General features: G+C 40.9%; 2 protein-coding genes and 1 long non-coding RNA gene across 4 annotated transcripts in view; 1 reads left to right on the forward strand and 2 right to left on the reverse strand.

Annotated features, from left to right (window-relative positions):
* Window positions 1–3938: 3938 nt before the first annotated feature.
* On the reverse strand, window positions 3939–8025 carry nudt15 (nudix (nucleoside diphosphate linked moiety X)-type motif 15). Its single transcript, XM_043700382.2, has 3 exons — window positions 7822–8025; window positions 6447–6643; window positions 3939–4362 (listed from the first exon to the last, which is right to left on the reverse strand). Exons 1-3 carry the CDS (start codon window positions 7977–7979, stop codon window positions 4235–4237), a joined length of 483 nt encoding a protein of 160 aa, XP_043556317.1. The 5' UTR covers window positions 7980–8025; the 3' UTR covers window positions 3939–4234.
* A 6031-nt stretch (window positions 8026–14056) lies between these two features.
* Window positions 14057–14702, reverse strand: LOC148148563 (uncharacterized). Its single transcript, XR_015758937.1, has 2 exons — window positions 14358–14702; window positions 14057–14206 (listed from the first exon to the last, which is right to left on the reverse strand). It is a non-coding gene; the product is annotated as an uncharacterized LOC148148563 (long non-coding RNA).
* The window catches only part of LOC122554937 (succinate--CoA ligase [ADP-forming] subunit beta, mitochondrial-like), an 89262-nt gene continuing 81624 nt past the window's right edge, over window positions 14561–22198 (forward strand). The window contains exons 1-2 of one of the 2 annotated variants that reach the window (XM_043700376.2): window positions 14561–14683; window positions 17775–17958. In XM_043700376.2, coding sequence (XP_043556311.2) covers window positions 14579–14683; window positions 17775–17958 — 289 coding nt within the window. In that variant the 5' untranslated portion in view covers window positions 14561–14578. Of the gene's footprint in view, window positions 14684–17774; window positions 17959–21051; window positions 21159–22198 lie in introns of those variants that run through there. The other variant, XM_043700377.2, reaches the window with a different exon arrangement.

Below are 22198 nucleotides of genomic sequence, written 5' to 3' on the forward strand. Positions count from 1 at the left end.
ATGTACTGGTGAGATTGGCACTTAAGTTTAGACAACTGAAGACACAGCAGTTATTGGTTGGGTAAAGGATGCCATTAATGTATAAAATGCGAGATTAAAGGAATGAAGAATTCACAAAGGAATGTTAGGCTGAAGGAGGTTGTGGATTTGGGAGAGGAACGAGGCCATGGTGAAATAAGAACATATGGACTTGTATTTCAAATGTGAGCTATTAGGAGAGTGAGAGCAAAAGTAGTGAACAAGACTTGGCAAACAGAATATTTACAGAGGTTTGGGTTAAATATTAAGAGTCAGAGGTTTAACAGGACAGAAAGAGACTGTTTGGCCTATTGTGTTTGAGCTGGCCATCAAACAACCATCTATTGTAATCCTATTTTCCAGTACGTGGCCTGTGGTCTTATATGCTATAACATTTCAAATGCTTATCTAAATAGTTCTTAAATCTTGATCTCATCTCTACTACCTTTAAGGCAGTGAATTTCAAATACTTCCAACCCTCTGGTCAAAATTTGTTCTTCTCAAATCCATTCTAAACCTCCAGTTCTGTAATTTAAAACTGTGCACCCTGGTATTGACCATTCTAAGGCAATAGTTCCTCTATATCCATCCTATTCATGCCCCTCAGAACTTTGTACACCTGAATCAGATTTCCCTTCAGCCTTCTCTCCAAGGAATACAACTTCAGCTTATTTAGTCTTTCTTCATAGCTGAATCGCTCCAACTCAAGCAACATCCTGGTGAATCTCTTCTGCATCCTCTTGAACAATCACACTCTTCTTGCAGTGTGTACACAGTACTCCAGCTCTGGGCTTAGTATTGTTATGTACAACTCCAACATAACCTCCTTGCTCTTGCCTTTATTAGTCAAAGCATTGAATACAACCATCCTATATACTGCCTTCACCACCTTATCAACCTGTCCTGCTTCCTTCAAGTATAATGGATATGCAGACCAAAGTCCCTCTGATCCTTTACATTTTCTAGGATCCTTCCATTCATTTTCTGCTCCTTTGCCTTGTTAATGCATAATGCATCACTCCTCACTTTTCAGGATTAAATTCCTAGTGCCACTGTTCAGCCCATCTGGCTAAGCAGTCTATATCATCCAAGGCTTTCCTCCTTGCTGTTTACCAAGGGACCCAGCACAAACGCTGTGGTTTCCATCTTCAACCATTACCTTATGCTTCCTGCCACTAAGCTAATTTTGGATCCAAACTTCTCTGGATTCTGTGGCTCTTAGACTTCAGTATGCTTTTTGACATGGTCTGGCAGACGGTCCAGAAGCTATCATCTACTCTATCCTCATTGACATACCAAGTCATCACCTCAAAAAATTCAAATTCTATTAGACATGATTCACCCTGACAAAGCTGTGCTGAGTAACCTTAATTAATCCTTGCTTTTTCAAGCGGAGATTGATTCTGTCTCAGCTATTTATCCAATAATTTCCCTTCCACTGATGCTAGACTCGCTGGCCTGTAGTTCTTTGGGTTAGCCCTACCACTCTTCTTGAATAATGGTACCACATAACTCATTGTTTTACAATATGGAGCAAAGTTCTATTTGCCATCCTTACTACCTGCTGTAATGGTGTATTAACTTTGTGATTCATGCACGACGATATCCAGATCCCTCTGCACCTAAAAAATTAACACATGCTTCATGCATTGTACTGAGTATATATAGAGAAATTGCATTAAGTCAAATTCCAATAACTTCACACCTGGAATTTTGTTATCAGCCATTTCTGCTGGCACAATAGAAAATCCAACAGAAGGATGCCCATGAGAAACCGAACTTCTTGACTAGTAACTCTGGATTAGCCACACTCTCACACTTGTCAGTAAACTATGCCAACCAATTGAAGTAGAGTTGGGCCAGAGTGAAAACTCATGGATAAACTTGCTGTGATGAGTACAAAGTCATCTCATGTCCTCTGAGATTGCACCAAGGAATGTATAATATGAAATGTATACCATGATTTTACCAGATTTCTTTTTAAAAATTGAACGTTTAATGGTGGAAAGTGAATCAAGAAACATGTCAATGGTATGGTCTGCACCAATCTAGATGCCACTGAAAAGCTACAGTTTCATGTGACTGAAGTACGAGAAGCCACTCTGCACCTTTTAAGTCATTACCCATGCAATATGAGGCTACAAAGCCACCTGGATGACTGCCTGATTTTGGAGCATGGATGAGGAAATTAGACAAGATGTATCAATGGAAGAAAAGGAAGATTATTGATGAGTGTTCGATCTGCTGTTTCTTTAGCTGAAGCGTGAGAGATAGTGTGGGATCTTGTGTTGTAACATGAAAATACGTTTGACCACATTAATGACAGGGCAGACTCTAAAAAAGACAGACCACTAAGTAGTAACCTTTGAGTTTTTCCAGAGCTAACTTCAACATTTTTCAATGATTTTTACTGTACAAGGGCAAGTTGTGAACAAATTGAAAAATGAAGACATTGTTCACGTTTAGAGTCATGGAGTCCGATAGCATGGTGACAGGCCGTGGCCCAAACTGGTCCATGCCGACCAGAAGGTCTCTCCAAGCTAACCCATTTCCCTGCACTTGACCCATATGCTTTTAAACCTTTCTTATCCATGTATTTGTTCAAATGCCTTGTAAATGTTGTTAATGTACCTCCCTCAACTACTTCCGTTGGCATATGTGTACCACCCTCTGTGTAAAAAAAGTTGCCCCTCAGATTCCCTTTTATTCTTTACCCTCTAACCTTAAACTGATGCCCTCTAGTCCTTGATTGCCCAAGCTGGGATAAATGTGTCACTTTTTCATTTGTAGGTAGATCAGGTTACTTAAGAACTCAGCTTTCCAAAATTTTGCTTGAAGTGAATTTGTGGGCAAGCTCCCAGCAATTCGACTGTAATTTTACTGTAAATCACATTGCAAGTTCAATACTAAAAGCAGGAGAGAGCCACAGTTTCAATGTAGTAGGGTAAAGAATACAAATGCATACATAACTTTTACAAATGCATACATTCAGCCACATAATGCTCATTTGTCAAGTATTTTTAATATTCTCCAATTTACCATTACAATATACATATGCTAAATGGTAATTGCTCCCGTGTCAATTTAGCAGATAGAAGTTGCAGTCTTGGCTTACATTGGTTTCAACTTCAGTTATACAATAAGTGTATCTGGGACTCCCAATGGTTTGATGTTAGAAAATTTGGTGTATTTACCTACTCAGTCATGGAAGGACTTCTTCAGCTTTGTTATTCATGCAAATGTTTCACAAGGAACCAAAATAACAATCACATTGTATTTTAATTCTAACAAGAACTAATTCTACAGCCTTCCTTGCATGAGGCAAGACTGTGTTCCTGATGCTATGACATGATGATAAAGCAAAAATGCAACAAGAACTCCAGATGTTGCCGAATGTACACTGTTGCAGGGCTCATTAAATCAAGAGAAAGCTAGTTCTTTCTGTAAAATGGAAAGCTCTTCCAATCCAGAAACAAATACTAAAAACTGCTCCATGACATGCCAGACCATTTGTGAATGCGCTGGTAAAAATTTAAATTTGAGGCACAAATTCAAACTAATGTTAATTGAGTGGCTACAGACAACCAAAATGAGTGGACTTTCAGGGGAATGCATAATTAGTAGGGCTTTTCTTGATAATGGAGGGGAATAGAACTAAACTAAAATATGGTTCAGAATGTAACCTTATATATTACTGAAGGGTGTGCAAAGAATCAGGGCAGTAGTGCCAATGAGTGAGTATTCATAATGGACAAAATCAAAGGAATAAATTAGATTGGCAAATACCTCCCCTTAATTCCCATTATTTTCAAAGAAAGTACCAGCAAAAAACACATGTTATACAAAGAATATGTTGGGAGTTTATAGAACATAAACCACAAACATGGCATCAACTGCTACATAACTAAACATCACAGGTGGAGAATTTCAAATACAATTTATTTTCTCCAAGCAATTTTTTTGGTATATATTTTTAACATAAAAATACATCTCAATAGTTTGTATTTACTTATTTAATATCATTTTTATGTATACTATTTAAATGTGGGAGATGCACATAGGCCTAGTTCAAATGACTGTTTATTATATTTGTTAACATATACCTTCATAATTAAAATCAGTTGTACTGATCTTCCAATTCAAAACCATAATTTGTGATTCTACACATCTTGGAACAATGTATTTAACTATAGACAATTATGAGAATGATTGCCATTTAATAGTGATTTGCAGCAGCATTTTTAGGTTTTTCTTCAAAAGGATGATAAACTTGTCTTACACGTGCTAAAGGACAAAATAGCTCATCTGCTGGTGGTAAGTCTTCCCACTTGGTCCACTCCCAACCTAGAATAAAGACAGGCTCATGTGAAACTTATGTTCTAAACAGGTACTTAATTGGATGGGAAAGACTCGATGAAAGGTATTACGAAAGCCCAAGTTCTATGGTTTTCAGATTTGATGCTGAAACAACTGATACAAGATTCTTTATGTCCACGAATAAGCAGAAACTCTAAGTTTCAAATTCAAACTATCGCAACCTCTACACCCATTTATACGATTCCAATCTGGCCAATGTGAGTAGGGTAATCTCTATAGATTGAAAATTGCAAATATTGCTCCATTATTTAAGAGTTATCAAGTCTCCAGTGGAAAAATGTATGTGATTCCATACTCCAGTTGTTGGATGAGTCATTCTGAAACCATCTTGATCCCAAAGAGTCACTCAAGATAATCATTACTTGGTGAAACAAGTAACTGATAAGATATTTGTAGTTGAACTGACAGAAATTGCTGCTTCAAACAAAATCATATCACATTCTATTTCACCACACTTTTTGCTGCATAAAACCCTCATGGTGTGATGCAATAAAAACAAAGTAGAACAACATTTAGGACAATATTGCATTTAACTAATCATACATTCATCTTTTGAGTCAGTTTTGTATGCCTAAATCCTAGCAATGTGTTTGTGCAACACAAAATATTGGAAAAACGAACATACCCATGCTTCCCAAATATTTTCCCACTGTGACCTAGCTTGAGACTTGAGTGATGGCGGTAGAGGAGGAGACCCATGAGAGAAGGGAGACAAGAGTCAACAAATGTTGCAGAGGAGCTCAACTTCCCAAAGAATCAGCTTGTGACTCAACCCTCACTTTGAGAATACTCAGAATACATGAAAATTGACATTCAATTGTGTTACCATCACTGAATCCCCACCATCAACATCCTCGGGGTTATCATTGACCAGAAACCTAACTGGACTCACCATATCAACATAATGGCTACAACAGCAGATCAGACACAAGGAATACTGTAGTGAGTAACTCACCTGATTCCCCAAAGCCTGTCCACCATCTACAAGGCAAAATTCAGGAATGTGATGGTAATAACTCCCCACTTGCCTGGTGCAGGTCCAATAACACTCAAAGAGCTCGACACCATCCAGAATAAAGCAAACTGCTTGACTGGCTTCACCTCCATAAGCATCCATTCCCTCCATAACCAACGCACTCAGTAGAGCAGCGTGTACCATCTACAAGATGCATTGCGGAAATTCACCGAAGATCTTTACAGCATCTTCCAAACCCATGACCACTTCCATCTAGAAGATCAAGGGCAGTAGATACATGGGAATACCAAGTTTCCCTTCAAACCATTCATAATCCTGACTTACAAATATATTGCCATTCCTTTACTGTTGCTGGGTCAAAGTTCTGAATTCCCTCCATATGGGCATTGTGTGTTTACCTACAGCACATGACAGCACCGTTTCAAGAAGGCAGTTTCACCACCATCTTCTGAAGGGCAAATAGGGATGAGCAATAAATAGTGGCCCAGTCAGTGTTGCCCATGTCCCATGAGGAATTTCTTTTAAAAAAATGAAGCATTCAACTCAACTCCAAGTTCCAGACAGATTAATGTGCAAATCAGTGTGGGAAGAATCAACATAAATATATCTTTATATCATTACTACACATGAAAATATTTTCACAGTTTAATTTAAACTGCTTCCTTTGGCGAGTTTACAAATGAAGCATTACTGCACAGAACGATTAATGCAATGGGAGAAAATACTCCAGCAAAATTTTCTGCTTGTTCTGAATTATGACATGCTTTAGAAATATGTCAGCGACTCACTCTAATGTTATAAGTAACTTTAAAATTAATACTGAGGCTAGAATTGCTGTAAAGATGTGTTCTGGAGAATTACTTTTATCTTGAAGTCAGAAGTTAATACAGCGTATCATTGTTCTTTGGCAGTGCCTCACAACAGAGAATGATTTCATTATAAAGCAGGTCGTATTCTCTCTTTTTTAAATGAAAGAAATAATAATGAAGAGATAAGATGGTCCAAGGCTGTGATTGGATTTACAATCTTGCTTTAGTTACTTGTAAAATCTCAAAACTTAATATTACAAATTTACCTTCATTTTTCTGAGGTTCTAGGTTCTTTGGCTCTGAATCATAATCTGTATTGACTTCTCCTTGCATGAAAATTGTGACGTAGTGATAATTTTCTTCTAATTTGATACCATTGACAACTGCAGCAAAGCACATATTCTTCATGTGAAGCCCTGACTCTTCCAGAACTTCCCGCTTAGCACAGTCTTCCCAGCTTTCTCTATTTAAAAAGTTTAAAAATAAGTCATGTTGATACAAGTTCTCAAACTTTCCAAACTTACAAATACTGTTTAAAAAATAAGTTGTTGCATGGTATGAACAAAGAGGCCCCAGGAATAATTTCAAATTTTCATTTATGTTGAAAGATTTGCAGCACAGATGGAGGCCAATCAGCCCACTGTTTCCATGCACATTAATTTTCTTTTGGTCAAACTGCACTCGTTTCCCCTACTGCCCCTGTAAGTCAAGAAAAATTAAACTGAAAGATATAGCATGTTGGTGTTCCAATATTTGTATCGATAATAAAAGCAAAATACAGTGGAGATTTGAAATGAAAACGAAGTGTTGCAGAAGTCCATTGTTAACATTGGTGAAGAGAGAAACAGTTAATAGCTCAAGTCCCAAATGGGTCTTCTTCGGAAGCACGGAGCTTCCCCAACCCTTAAGTTTATTTGCATCTATGACATTCTTCAATTAGTATTCTACTACTATGAAACATACTGAGATCACTTCATCATAGCTCCAGGGTCATTCTTGAGCTGACTGCCGAATATACAGTGCCATAATTAGGCAATGAATTCTATCCTCCTTGCCTCCCCATTCTTAATTATTCATTGCTAAATAAAAAAGTATGAATGGTTAAATCATTACGATGCACTACAACAGTATACACAGACTGTGCAAACTCCCTCAATTCTGTAATCCCAAATATAAATAGCAAAAGGATAATAAAAAGGAAGGGTAGGCCTAGAAGGAGATCTCTTGTGGCACCAAATGAACATTTTGCATCTATCATCTCCAGAAATAGGATGCAGTAGCTGCAGTTATAGAGGACAGAACAAAAAGAGAGGGCGATTACAAGGTTGGCAACACTCAATACCATTCCAGATGGGGGCACGTTCGGGTGCTCAGGGATGGACACAATCTCCCTTGCATGTGATTGCTGCGAGGGAAGATTAGCAAACGGTCAAGACCAATCATCAGAGTTTCAATGACCGATTCCAGCGACTAGTAGACGCCGCATTTTGGATACACCTTAAGTCAGAATACAACGAAGTGTTAGTCATTTCTGAAAAGGAAACCAATTACGATACCGACAAGAAAATAAAAATCGGTGCGCCCCCACACACAGCGCATCGCGCACTTGTTACAAAAGCATTAATCGGAGGAGACTTGTACCCGAACTCCAGGTGGCCCCCGGGCAGCTGGTAAGTACCTGCTCCGACTGAGCCTTTCCTTTTCCCGAGCAGGACACAGCCCGGCCTCTCGCGACAGGTCACCACAACCCCCACTCCAACTGCCGGTCGACGGACCGGGGGACATTCCGAGCTGGCCATCCCAAGTCAGTGCCGACCGTTGAAACAACTGCCGCGGCGGGGAGGTGGGTTCGTGCGCGTGCGCGTGCGCGGCTGCCGAAGGCGCGGCGGCTGGAAATGCGCGAGACTCGGGGTCGCTCGCGAGAATCGACCGTTCGGCCCAACTAGCCCACTCCTAGCCACTCACTCCAATCACTGATGCCCCCAGCCTTGTCGAACTCAAGATCACTTCCTTTTTGTGTTGAATGCAACCCAGGATCTAATAAAATATAGAATACGTTTTTTTGTGCTTTATAAAACTGTATATTTATAATTTTCATTTTGTCTGCTAGTCACCGTAGTGGTTGTAACCAGATCAGCCAGGTGGACTCAGAATACCAGTTCCCAACCAGGGTGCCCTGGCTGGTAGATACAAACGGGAGTACCAGAGGTTCTGGTCACTCTGATAGCTGGCTCTGAGGGAACTGGATCAGTGTTACTGACTCTCCATGTGTAAATGAAGGTTAACTTGGTGACGGGATACTCTGCAGTTATTTCAGTGGCGATAAGGGAAGACAGTGAGCTCTGAGAAAAATTCACTTGCAGGCTTGGAAGTTTCCCTGGAGGAAGCACAGCCTGGGCTCATTCCCATCTGAAAATAGTCCACTTCCTCAGGTGGGTTATCATTCTGACAGGGTCACAGCCCTGCCTACATCGTGCCCTTCAATGGCAGAGCAACAGAACCTTTGCCCAACCAAATCTGGGAGACTGGCCAGGTTCAGAAGACTCCCAGGAGGGAGCACCACTTGAATTCACTCCCTTCAGAAAACTGGTCACTTTCCCAGTGGGAAATTGTCAAAATTGGATCATGATCTGGCCTGCAACAGGCCCCTACAGTGACCAGAAACCTCCACTTCTATCCAACTGGCCCGCTTCTGCATGTCTGGCATCATGTCATTATTTGGGAAGCTTGAATCGTTTCTTCCTGCCATCAAAGACTCAGCCCAGTGTGTGGAAAAAATGTGTTTTTTTTAAAACTAATGACATTGGGGCAGAGGAAAAACAATGAGTAATTCTCCTGAGAGCTTACCGACCCACAGCTCTTTTGGCTAATTCAAGCCTAACTTTCTGAGGCATCAGATTCTAAAACCTTTCAAGTGTTGATTGATTTAGTTAAGGAATATTACAACCCCGAGCCTCCTCTAATTCTGTGATGCTATTGGTTTTACATGGAAATTTGAGAACCAGGGGAAATCCGTACTGGGATTTTTGACTAGGGTATGATGACTGACAGAAACATATGACTTTGGTTTAACCTTTAATGGTATGCTGAGAGACTGTTTGATATGTGGGATTAATGATGCAGCCATGCAAAATCACCTACTAGCTGAAGCCCAACAGTACTTCAAACAGGGACTACTACTACAAATTATCATTGGAAAATGTGGCAAAAGGAGCATGTAAGTTGCAGGATATTCCGATGGAAGTGCACACCCTTGACAGACCGACTGAAGTTGGGAACACCATTTCAGTGAAGGTAATTGCATAGCTTCACTCAGGACATATCCTGAACAGAAGGACTTTAGTTCAGTACCCAGCAAAACCCTAAAACAAAGTCAAGCCTCGGCCAAACTGTTAAAATCTCTTCAGGATCCAGGTTGGCAAGCCATTATAGTTGCTGCCAGTATGTGGATCTGAGACAGCAAAGAATTCCATGTTGACTTTGAGGAAGTAAGGAGCAGGTTAGACCAAGGAGAGCCAACGGATGTTATCTACCTGGAATTCAAGAAGGCCTTTGACAAGGTGCCACACGGGAGGCCACTGAGTTAGATAGCGGCCCATGGTGTCAGAGGCTACGTGTTAGCATAGATAGAAGTTTGGCTGTCTGGCAGAAAGCAGACAGTGTGGATAAAAGGGTCTTTCTCAGGATGGTAGCTGGTGACTATGGTGTTCCGCAATGCTCAGTGTTGGGACCGCAACTTTTCACTTTATACATTAACGATCTGGATGAAGGAACTGAGGGCACTCCAGTTATGTTTGCAGATGATACAAAGATAGGTAGAGGGACAGCACTGAAGCGGTGGGGAGACTGCAGAAGAATTTGGACAGGTTAGGAAAGTGGGCAAAGAAGTGACAGATGAAATACTACATGGAAAAATGTGAGATCATGCGCTTTGGTAGTAAGAATAGAGTCATAGACTATATTCTAAATGGGGAGGAAATTCAGAAGTCTGAAGTACAAAGAGACTTGGGTGTTCTAGTCCAAGATTCTCTCAAGGTAAACCTGCAAGTTGAATCGGTGGTTAGGAAGGCAATAATGGCATTTGTTTTGAGAGGACTTGAATATAAACGCAGGGCTGTACTTCTGATGTTCTATAAAACTCTGGTCAGATCACATTTGGGGTATTGAGCGCAGTTTTGGGCTGAATATCCCAGGAAGGATGTCCTGGTCCTGGGGAATGTTCAGAGGAGATTCGTGAAAATGGTCCCAGGAATGCAAAGTTTAACTTATGAGGAACGTATCTAGAACTCTAGATTTATACTCAATGGTTTTAGAAGGATGAGGGGTGATCTAATTGAAACATATAGAATACTGAATGACTTGGACAGAGTAGACGTTGGGAAGTTGTTTCCATTGGTAAGAGAGACTAGGACCTGAGGGCATAGCCTGAGAGTCAAGGAAAGACCTTTTAGATTGGAGATAAAGAGAAACTTCTTCAGCCAGAGGGTGGTGAATTTATGGAATTCATTACCACAGGAGGCTGTGGAGGCCAGGTCATTGAGTATATTTAAGAATGAGAGAGATAGATTCTTGAGTATGAAGGGGATCAAGGGTTATGGGGAGAAATCAGGAGAATGGAATTGAGAAACTTATCAGCCTTGATTGAATGGCAGAGCAGACCCGATTGGCTGAATGGCCTAATTTCTGCTCCTGTGTCTTATGACCTAAATTGAGTAAGAGAACACATAGGCCAGTATCCAGGAGAGTGCACATCCTGGATAGTCCACCTATATGTGTTTTTAAAAAGTTAAACTGTTCAGAAAAATCAGAAGCAAACAAAATAAATGTCTGGTTAAATGGTCATTTTGCCTTAATGGAGGTTCATACTGATACAGCCATTTCAGCGATCGCAGAACAAGTCTTTAACAAAATTTGATTTGGATTCCAACCTGTAAATTTGCACAAGACCTTGGCTAGAATGAGAAGCTATAACAAGGATCCTTCACGGATTAAGCGTACAACTTTGGCTCCTGTCTCTTATGAGAAACAGATGGTTCTGTTACCACTGATTGTAGTAAAAGGCTCAGGCCCAGGCTCAATTGGGCAAAATTGGCTGAGTAAGATTTACCTAGATTTGCTCATCATTTTTTGAATAGAAAATGGCTGCCTGAGTAATTAAATACCCAGAGGATTTTCAGGCTGGTTGAGGGACTATCAAAAGAGCCAAGGCCACTTTGCATGTTGACCAGGAAGCCATTTCACAATTCTGCAAGACCCACCCAGTGCCATTTGCCTTACTCACAAAAATAGAGGTCGAAATCAGAAGGCTGGAAAGTGAAGGAATCATCAAATCAGTCCAGTTTGCAGAATGGTCAGCACTACTTGCGTTGATTGTGAAATCGCCTTTGTGGGGATTTTAAACAAACACTTCCCACAGCTGGATCCCTTGCTTAGAGGATTTATACATAAACCTCGCAGGGAGGCTATCCTTCATGAAGCTGGACATGAGCCATGCATACTTGCAATTGTGGTTAGATGAGGATTCTCAGAAGTATGTTGTAATAAATACCCATAAGGTTTTGTACCAATACATGAGGCTGTCATTTGGGATATCTTCAGTCTGTGCAATTTTTCAGTGGATGATGGAGAACATTTACCTATGTGCTATGCTAATCACAGGGAAGACCAATAAGGAGCACTTAGAGAACTTGGACATAGTCCTTAGATATTTCTCCCAGGCGAGCATATGCCTTGAAAGGGAAAGATGTGTGTTCCAGGCACTCCAAGTGACCTACTTGGGCTTAAGAGTCAACAAGATTGGGTTACACTCGTTAGAAGATAAAATGAGGGTGATCAAAATGCCCCACTATTCACATCAGTAGTGGAGCTGAGGACTTTTCTTGGGTTAGTGAACTGTTATGGAAAGTTCATAGATAACCTGGCTTCCATCCTGGCACCTGTGCACCAACTCTTTAAAGGGTCAGCTTTGGAAATGGTTCCTGAGCTAAGTCATAACCTTTAGGGAAGTGAAGAAACAGCTATCTTCCTCTGGGGTGTTGGCACACTGTGATCCAAAGCAAGATCAGGTATTGACATGCAATGCCTCCCATAGGGCATTGGGATAACATTAGCACATAGGTGGCCCAATGGGGAGAGGAAAGAACAATAGTCTATGCATCCAAGACTTAGGTTAATATAGATCATAAATACGCCGAGGTGGAGAAAGAAGATTTGTCAGTCAAAATTGGAATCAGGACGTTCCACCAATATCTTTTGTAATAATAACAGAGCACAAACACCTCCTATGTCTACCTAAAGAAGACAAAGTTAAAAATCACACAACACCAGGTTATAGTCCAACAGGTTTAATTGGAAGCATACTAGCTTTCGGAGCGACGCTCCATCATCAGGTGGTAGTGGAGGGCTCAATCCTAACGCATAGAATTTATAGCAAAAATTTACAGTGTGATGTAACTGAAATTATACATTGAAAAATTGATTGTCTGTTAAGCCTTTCATCTGTTAGAATAAAGTGATAGTTTCACTTCTTTCATGTGTAAATCACAAAACCTTTTTCATTAAAAATTTGCATTCTTAGGTTAGCTGTTAACAATGGTGATAGCTAGACAATATGTTGAAGGTTTTGGCCCCCTGTGTTCTCTGTCTATACCATGATGTTTAGATTGATTCTAATCTAAAAAGTGAGATAACGGAGTTTTACATAAATTCATGCAGTTTTTGAGCTCAGAGTTCTACATGAATGCATGCAGTTTTTGAGCAAAGTACAAAGTAACCCTGCAAGTACAAATTCACCCCACAAAATATATGTGTGCATGTGGGTCTTTGTCTGTGTATATGTGTGTGTATGTCTGGGTTGGGGGTTGTGAGTGTGAAAAAGTGTATGTGTGTATGTGTAGTGAGTGCAGAGTGTCTTAAGTCTGTGAGGGGGTGCATGTGGGAGTGTGTGTGTCTGTAAGGGTGTGTGTGGGTGTCTGTGTGCGTGTCTGTGTGTATGTGTGCCCATGTGTATGTGTGTATAGGAGTGCCTGTGTGTGTGTAGGAGTATCTGTGTGTGTGTATAGTGCAATGGTGGTCACCTGTAATGTGACATGAACCCAAGGACCCGGTTGAGGCCCTCCCTATGGGTACCCAAACTTAGCTATCAGCCTCTGCTCGGCCACTTTTCTCTGCTGCCTGTCCCGAAGTCCACCTTGGAGGATGGTCACCTGAAGGTCCGAGGCTGAGTGTCCTGGACCACTGAAGTGTTCCCCAACTGGGAGGGAACCCACCTGTCTGTTGTTTGTTGTGCGGTGCCCATTCATCCGTTGTCGTAGCCTTTGCCCGGAGGCAAAACCGAGGATTCCATTAAGCAAGACAGACAGATTACTTCAGTGAGCAGTTTGGTTTAGGAAACATGGGAATGGCCCTGCATGGGCAATAGGCATGGTGAATTCGAGGTTAGGTCTGATGATGAATAACGTTGGTGAAGTGGAATGGTCCTGAACAAGCATGTGAACTATATAAAAGCTGCAAAATCACAAATGGCACAGGAGCAAAATGTGCCCAGCTCCTCGACTGCCTGAAGAGGAAAATTAATTTCTTCCGAGATGCTCCGGATGCAAGAGGCGAGCTACTGTGTGTTACGTGCAACCTGCATCAGAGGCAGAGGTGGGGCAACCTGCTCTGGTGCTAAAACACTGCAGGAAAAGCTACAAAATAAAACAGCCTTATGTTCTCAGACTCAGGCAGGGAGGGTTGTAGTAACTGTAACAACATCAGCCAGGTGAATGTCGTAGAATATGAATTCACTGATTTGGAATGTTTATCTGATCCAATCAGGGAGCCCTGGCTGACAGAATATATACAGGAGTACAAAGTTAAAAATCACAACATTAGGTTATAGTCCAACAGGTTTATTTGGAAGCTAGTGCTTTTGTATATCCTAGTCCAACACTGGCATCTTCAAATCAAATGCAGGAGTGCTAGACATCCTGATACTCTTGGAGTTGACTCTGAGGAAGTTGGATCAGTGACAAGGACTCTCCACCTGTAAAATAAAAGGTGACTTAGTGATGGGATACTGGCCTCTGGGGAGTCAACAGCCTCGAGCAAAGTTAATTAAATACGCCAAACAACAAGAACTACAAATCTGGAGAAAATCTGGACACTGAGACATCCTATTTCTGAAATGTCTAAACCTCTTTCTCTATTTGCCAGGCCTTTCGATGACTTCCATCATTTTCAGCCTTTATTTCAGGTCACCAGCATCAGAGCCATCCCAAACTGGACCAGGCCGAGCTGTCATTGTCATTGAATCCCTCGCCTTGCCTCGGCCGCGGATTCTGATTGGTTGATTTGGGGCCCCAGGTCCTATTGGTCCCACGCCTGCGCATTCCCGACGTTGGAGAAAGAGCCGACCATGGCGGCGGTGGGATGCCTGTTGTTTGCGGCTCGGCGAGGCCGCTGTTGCTGCGGCCGCCTCCGCCGCGGTGTTAGTGTCTGTCAGCCCTGTGGAGGGGACATGGTGAGTCATGGGAAGTGAAAGTGGTGGATTAAAGGGAAGGAGGTGTTGATCTGTGGGAGTATGCCAGCTGGTCGGCCCGGCCCGGAGCGGGAGGGGGCGGTGAGCTGGGGAGGTCGGCGCTGGCGATCGTTCCGAAGAGGGTGCACGTGACAGCGCTGACCCCGCCCCAAGTGTCACCGTGACCCTCGGGGTTTCTGTGAATGACCTTGTCCATCCCGTGCTCCCGCTGGCATTGCTACCCAGCCCAGCTGGTGCTCAAGTTCAGGTTTGCATGCTTCAAAGGTTTGCGGTGCTCGCAGACTTCCCAGACCTGTTTGTGAAACTACAGTAAATGCCTCTCAGCCAGGGTGTGATGGCTTAACTCGTCTGCTGCAAATAAATTTGGCAAGTGGGTTTAAGCAAAGTGGCAATGACATTATTTACGATTTCAAAGTCCCGTTGTTTACTCAAATGACTATTCTGATATGCCAACTCTTAGCTTCCACCCTCTGAACTTGAATTTAGGCAAAATCTGGTATCTGAACTCTCTCACTCCTTTGTTGATCAATCATAACCGTTTGCTGATGTGAATTGGCTTTTGTTTCACCACGAGCTTAATCATCACAGCTTTGTGATGAAAATCCCTCAACGTCCTTTCTATAACCTTATCCAGTGTACAACTCTCTTGAGAATTGTTCTTTTGAACTCATCTCTTCTGCATCCCCTATCTCAATTGCTTTGCTGCACCATTACTGATCATTGCTTCGGTTGTGTAGGCCTGAAGATTTTGAATTCCTTTCCTAAACTTCTTCCCTATTCAAGTCTCTTATAAATATTTTGATATGAATGAATATGTGAGAAATGTTTTCTCTTGTGGGGATGAATAACTGGAAGCCTGCACTAAGTCACTAAGAAATCCTATCATGAATTTATAAGAAATGACCTCACTTGGGATAGTGACAATGTGGCAGTCACAACTATATAGAATTATTGAAATGAGTAGCACAAATGGTTGCAGGAAAAGTCAAACAAACATGAAGAGGAGAGGATAAAATAGAATCCCTACAGTGTGGAAACAGACCCATCGACCCAACAAGTCCACACCCAGCCTCCGAAGAGCAACCCACCCAGACCCATTCCCCTACCCCATTATCCCACACTTACCCCTGACTAATGCACCTAACCTACACATCCCAGAACACTTTGGGCAATTTAGCATGGCCAATTCACTTAACCTGTACATCTTTGGATGGTGGGAGGAAATCCATGCAGACACTGAGAGAATGTGCAAACTCCACACAGTCGCCTGAGGCTGGACTCTAACCTGGGTGAGTGATAACTGCTGAGCCACTGTGCTGCCCCAATAGAGGATTACAATGTAGATTTCGATGAGAAAAGAAAGGAGTGGAGCCTGAACACTGTTACAAACTGGGTGGGCCAAATGGATATCTTAAGTAAGGCAAAATAAAGAATTGTGGGTGCTGAAGATCGAAAGCAAAAACAGATTGCTGGAGAAACTTAGGTCTGGAAGAGTTTGAATATATTTTCCAGATATCAGAGCAAAATATTGTGAATATTAGAAATATGAAATCCAAAAATACTGGAACTACTTAGTAGTCTGGCAGCATCTCTGGAGAAAAATGGAGTGAGCAACCCAGATTGTGCATTCAGCACTAAATGAAGGCTGCTGAAGTCTAAGAAAGAAACTGAGAAAGATCCTGTGGTCTGTGTGATGGGCTTGGTAGTTTATCATGGCACATTAAATCTTGTGCCAAGTCATAGGGTTGACTTTATGTGCAGTGGTGATGTTAGCAGGCAGGTAGGCAACTAATCAAGCTGAAGTATTCACATAGCAAATTGTGGATTTCTGCATACACCTGGACTTCTGAAGTTGTTTTCAGTTTAAATGGAATAATGATATGAACTTTGGATTTCACAATTATGACCAGAATAAAGTTTAAAGAAAAATTTCAGGTTGGTTCCCAATCATCTGAACTCACATTTTGGCAAAACATCATCACTTTGAAACTTGAAAGCTGTTTCACACTCCACAGGTGCTACCAGACCTGAGTTTTCCTAGCATTTTTTAAAAAAAAAATTCAGTTCTAAATTCAAATCTTTGAATGAATTGCTATTCCTCAAAAGGTGTGCATGTAATATATCAATTTGTGATTTAACTTAACAGGAAAAATAACTACACCATATATTCCAAAGTTTTGACTTCAAGATTTAATATTTTATATTTTTATTGTTACAAAGATGAAATTAGAGATTTATTTTTGCTGTCGAGTATTTGCTTGTATAATTCCAGTGCCATCCAGGATTAGGATTTATTTGCACATCAAAAGAATATAGCCAGAGTAGTTGAAAGTAATAGATGGTCAACGTTTCCCTAGGTTATTAATGTTGAGTCCACTGCAGCCTTGTGAAAAGTGGTATTGGAAGTCCATCAGCTAGTTAATGCTAGTACCTGATGAGGTTCTCTTTTTTTTTTTAAAACTCTGAATAGCATGGCACATAATGGAGGCAGTTCTTCTTGCAAATGCTTTGTCTTGAAAGAACAACAGACGAGTTGTTAAATTTCTTTTTAATGCAAGTAGTAGTTAGGTTAGACTGCTGCAATGACCTTCACAGTCCTTTGGGCTTTAGGCTATCCTCATTTAATGAAACATTGATCCAGTTATTAATATAATGCTGTCTTTATTCTTTTATGGGGTGTAGGAGCTGCAAGTAAGGCCAGCATTTGTTGCCCATCTGTATAATTCCCTTTGATTTGAGTGGCTTGCTAGATGATTTCAGCAGGCAGTTAAGGATTAAGCTGTGGGTCTCTGGCATTTTCCCTTTCCTAAAGAACTTTTTTGTGAATCAGCTAGGTTTCCAGAGCATTCAGTAATTCTAATGGGCATTATTGAGACTATTTTTATATTTCACAATTATTGACTGAATTTTAAATTCCATGAGCTATCGTAGAGTGACCAGCAGAGCATTAGCCTGGGCTTTTAGATTATTAGTTCCGTCCGCTACGACACCATTTCCCAATAATGTATCTTCAATTTGAATTTTTATTTTAAAATTTAATGCAAGTTATGATTGTTTGTTTTAAATTCTTTAGGTGTTTGGCATGTCTTCTGGCTTACTTTCAGTCCATGGTATGCAAAACATTCAGCGACAGCAGAGAAACCTTTCCTTGCAAGAGTACATAAGTATTGGATTGCTAAAGGATGCTGGCATCTCTGTACCCAATGGGAAAGCTGTTTCTACACCAGATGAAGCATATTCTGCTGCCAAAGCAATTGGTATGATGGCAATTAAATTGAAATTGCTTTATTGCTTGTGAATTAGATTCATGTTTACCTCAAATGTGAATGAAGTCTGACAACAGCTGTAAGGTCAATATTGTGAGGGAAAATGAATAATCTTGTAGTTTGTGTTTTGGGGTGAGCTATCAGTAACTAACTGAAATTTAATGATAAATAAGCATTTCAGTTTGAGAAGATAGAGAAGTAAGAGAAGAAGACTAATACCTTAATCACAGCTTATCTTTGTTCCCAATCTTCCTATGATGCTTTCTTAACCTTTAGTTACCAGTTTTAGTGAAATCTAAATGCCAAAAATATTGGCATGCCCATTATCTGTAAAGATACTGCCTGACCTTTGTAGATCCTGCAGTTTTCTTTTGATAAGGAATATCTGTTTCACAAGTTACTTTATATGGTAAGTTCCGGATTACATCAAGTTCCTTTAAACTAGAGTGAAAGACAAACAATGTTATCATCAGACAAAAAAATGAAAAACTGCAGATGCTGGAAATCTGAAACAAAAACAGATTGTTGTAAAATCTCAGCAGGTCTGAGAGAGAAATCAAAGTTAACATTTTGGGCTTAGTGACCCCTTAAGAACTGATGGTAGCTTGGAAAAAAACATTTTGTTAAACAGAAGATGGAGTGAGGGGAAGAGGAGAGAGTTAACAATAGATGAGGATAGAGCCCAAAGAAAGCGAGAAACAATTAAACAGACAAAAGAGTGGTTGGAGTCATAGAGATGTACAGCATGGAAACAGACTGTTCGGTCCAACTGTCCATGCCGACCAGATATCCCAACCCAATCTAGTCCCACCTGCCAACATCCAGCCCATATCCCTCCAAACCCTTCCTATTCATATACCCATCCAGATGCCTTTTTAAATGTTGCAATTGTACCAGCCTCCACCACATCCTCTGGCAGCTCATTCCATACACGTACCACCCTCTGCGTGAAAAAGTTGCCCCTTAGGTCTCTTTTATATCTTTCCCCCCTCACCCTAAACCTATGCCCTCTAGTCCTGGACTCCTCGAGCCCGGGGAAAAGACCTTGTCTATTTATCCTATCCGTGCCCCTCATGATTTTGTAAACCTCTATAAGGTCACCCCTCAGCCCCAGCCTGTTCAGCCTCTCCCTATACCTGAAATCCTCCAACCCTGACAACGTCCTTGTAAATCTTTTCTGAACCCTTTCAAGTTTCGCAACATCTTTCTGATAGGAAGGAGACCAGAATTGCACGCAATATTCCAACAGAGGCCTAACCAGTCTTGGGGCATGAATAGCTGCTAATGGGGACTATTTGTGGCTGACAATGTATTTGTGTGGTAGACAAGGCCTGGTCTGTGGAGATGGCGGAAAGCAAGGGGAAGGGTGCTAACATCCTAAAATTGTTGAACTCAATATTAAGTCCAGAAGGCTGCAGGTTTCCCAAGTGGAAAATGAGATGTTGGTCTTCAAGCTTGCGCTGAGTTTTGCTGGAGCACTGCAGCCAACCTGAGACAGAGATATTGGCCAGAAAACAAGGTAGTGTGAAAACATGGCAAGCAATTGGATCATAAGTTTTCGGGGAATTGGTCACCAAATCTGCGCTTCATTTCCCTGATGTGGAGAAGATCACATAGACAGTGTTCTGCAAGATTACTTTAATGTGCTGTCTTTCTGTGCCAAGCTTACTGAGGTGAATAAATAGCTAGTACCCTATTTTGCCAAGCAAATGGGCCAAAGGCCTTTGGATCCAAGAAGTACTCTGTATACTTTAATATCCTGGAAAGGTCAAGAATCTCAGATTAAGTAAACCATTTCATGCTTTTACTACATACTGGCCACTTGAACAGTAATTTCCAAAAATAGGATGCTGCCATCAGTCCAAAACAATGCAATTAAACAACATAGTCTGTGAATTTGAGTGCAGTGTGAGTGGCCTAATAGCTGCGCTAATAATCAGTTTAATAAAAATCAATCAAGCTTGTAACATAGTTCACTTTTTTTCCATAGGAACAATATACTTTCATACGCAGGGATCTGTTCTATGCAAATAAAAGGCATATTTTTAAATCTCGCACTTCTTCTTTTTGAACTGTGGAGTAGCTTGGAGAGTCTATAGTTCCCACTTTTTTTTTTTCTCAGCACCGTTTTCTCCTGTTCTATAAATTCCTGTGATAATTAGAAATTTAGCTTCCAAAGTTTGTCCTGATGAACGGAAGAAGAAAAGTTTTGATGAACGTTTCTCTTTTCATCAATATACAACATAGTTTTCTGCTAACCCTTTTTTATACATTATCAATGACTCCCAAACCAGAGGAAATGGATTTTATCCACAAAAAATTGAAGTTCTTAACTTGATGTTCAAGCCAGTATTCTGCCCTTATCTAATATCTTGCCACCGCATTTTATATATACTGTTTGTGGAAGCCTGCTGGGCTAAAATTAGATGTGTAACATTTCAAGTGTAATCCATTGATTATAGAGTGCTTTGGCATTTTTTTGAAGATGTGAGAAGTTATGATATGGATGAAAACTCTTATCTGCTTTATTAGATTTTAGGTAAAATAGATCAGCTTTCTACTCCACAACATGTTTGATATGTTTTTGACATGTAGAATAAATTACTAATTTTAATAAAGGATAAATTCTAGTCTTTATTATTTTGAACTTGTGAACAATTTGCCTGTTGTACTGTTGCAGCTGTGATAATAAAATCATGCAGTTGGTGTGAATGATCTTGCATTTTCTTTGCTGTTGATATTACAGGCCATTCATCTATCCCAATGAGCAGAAAGTGTGATTTTAAAATATAGTTTTTAGATTAATATGCACTTTGTATGTTAACAACTGTCCCAGTGATATTGTGCACTGTCTAACTTGTTTGATTTTATTGCAGTGAAGGGTAAGCATCTTAAAAAGTTAGAGCTTGGCTGACACCTGACAGAAAAAAGCTTTGCTTCATGGTAGTAATTTTTTGTTGAGTCAGAAGATTGGCATCCATTGCTGAGACTGGCAAACATAATCTTAGCTAAGAAGTATGCAGTACTGAATAGGTGCTATCTTTCAAATGAGATGTTAAACTGAAGCCCTGTCTGCTTCCTCAGGAGGATGTACAAGATCTCGTTCTACTACTTGAAGAGCAGGGAAGTCTTGCAGGTGTCAAGGCAACATTCCTCTATCAACGAACATCAAGAGAAATATCATTTATTTGGTCAGTGATGTCACTTGAGGGATCTTGCTCCCTTGTTTCCTTCCATTGCAAGTGACTCCACTTCAGTTGTTTGTGAAAGGAAAGGCTGGTAGGTATAGGGAATGCTGGATGACGAAATAAATTGAGGGTTTAGTTAAGAAAAAGAAGGAAGCATATGTCAGGTATAGACAGGATAGATCGAGTGAATCCTGAGAAGAGTATAAAGGTAGTAGGAATATACTGAAGGGGGAAATCAGGAGGTCAAAAAGGGGCCATGACATAGCTTTGGCAAATAGAGGTAAGGAGAATCCTTGGGGTTTTCACAAATACATTAAGGACAAAAGAGTAACTAGGGAGGGAATAGGGTCCCTCAAAGATCAGCAAGACGGTCTTTGTGTGGAGCCGCAGGAGATGGGAGAGATACTAAACGAGTATTTTGCATTAGTATTTACTCTGGTAAAGGACATGGAAGATATAGAATGTGGGGAAATAGATGGTGACATCTTGAAAAATGTCTATATTACAGAGGAGGAAGTACTGGATTCCTGAAACACAACAGTGGATAAATCCCCAGGACCTGATCAGGTGTACCCTAGAACTCTGTGGGAAACGAGGGAAGTGATTGAAAGGTCCCCTTGCTAAGATATTTGTACCATCGATAGTCACAGGTGAGGTGCCAGAAGGCTGGAGGTTGGCTAACTTGGTGACACTATTTAAGAAAGGTGGTAAGGACAAGCCAGGGAACTATAGACCAGTGAGCCTGATGTCTGTGGTGGACAAGTTGTTGGAGGGAGTCCTGTGTATTTGGAAAGGCTAGGAAAGGGAGTCCAGAAGTAGAGGGCATAGGTTAAGGGTGAGAGGGGAAAGATATAAAAGAGACCTAAGGGGCAACCATTTCACGCAGAGGGTGATACGTTTATTGAATGAGCTGCCTGAGGACGTGGTGGAGGTTAGTATGATTGCAACATTTAAGAGGCATCTGGATGGGTATATGAATAGGATGGGTTTGGAGGGATATAAACTGGCTGCTGGCAGGTGGAACTCGATTGGGTTGGGATATC

This window comes from Chiloscyllium plagiosum, unplaced genomic scaffold (genome assembly GCF_037043375.1).
Source record: "Chiloscyllium plagiosum isolate Xiang-an unplaced genomic scaffold, Cpla_swu_hap1 HiC_scaffold_12, whole genome shotgun sequence".
In the NCBI taxonomy this organism is placed as follows: domain Eukaryota; kingdom Metazoa; phylum Chordata; class Chondrichthyes; order Orectolobiformes; family Hemiscylliidae; genus Chiloscyllium; species Chiloscyllium plagiosum.

What these genes read in the sequence shown, in the direction of transcription:
- nudt15 (XM_043700382.2), bottom strand. Translation starts at nt 7,979, where the DNA reads ATGGCCAGCTCGGAATGTCCCCCGGTCCGTCGACCGGCAGTTGGAGTG. An exon ending in GGGGGCCACCTGGAGTTCGG is followed by an intron (nt 6,644 to 7,821) that starts GTACAAGTCTCC and finishes CTTTTTAAATAG; the next exon opens with AGAAAGCTGGGAAGACTGTG. An exon ending in AGAACCTCAGAAAAATGAAG is followed by an intron (nt 4,363 to 6,446) that starts GTAAATTTGTAA and finishes TCTTTATTCTAG; the next exon opens with GTTGGGAGTGGACCAAGTGG.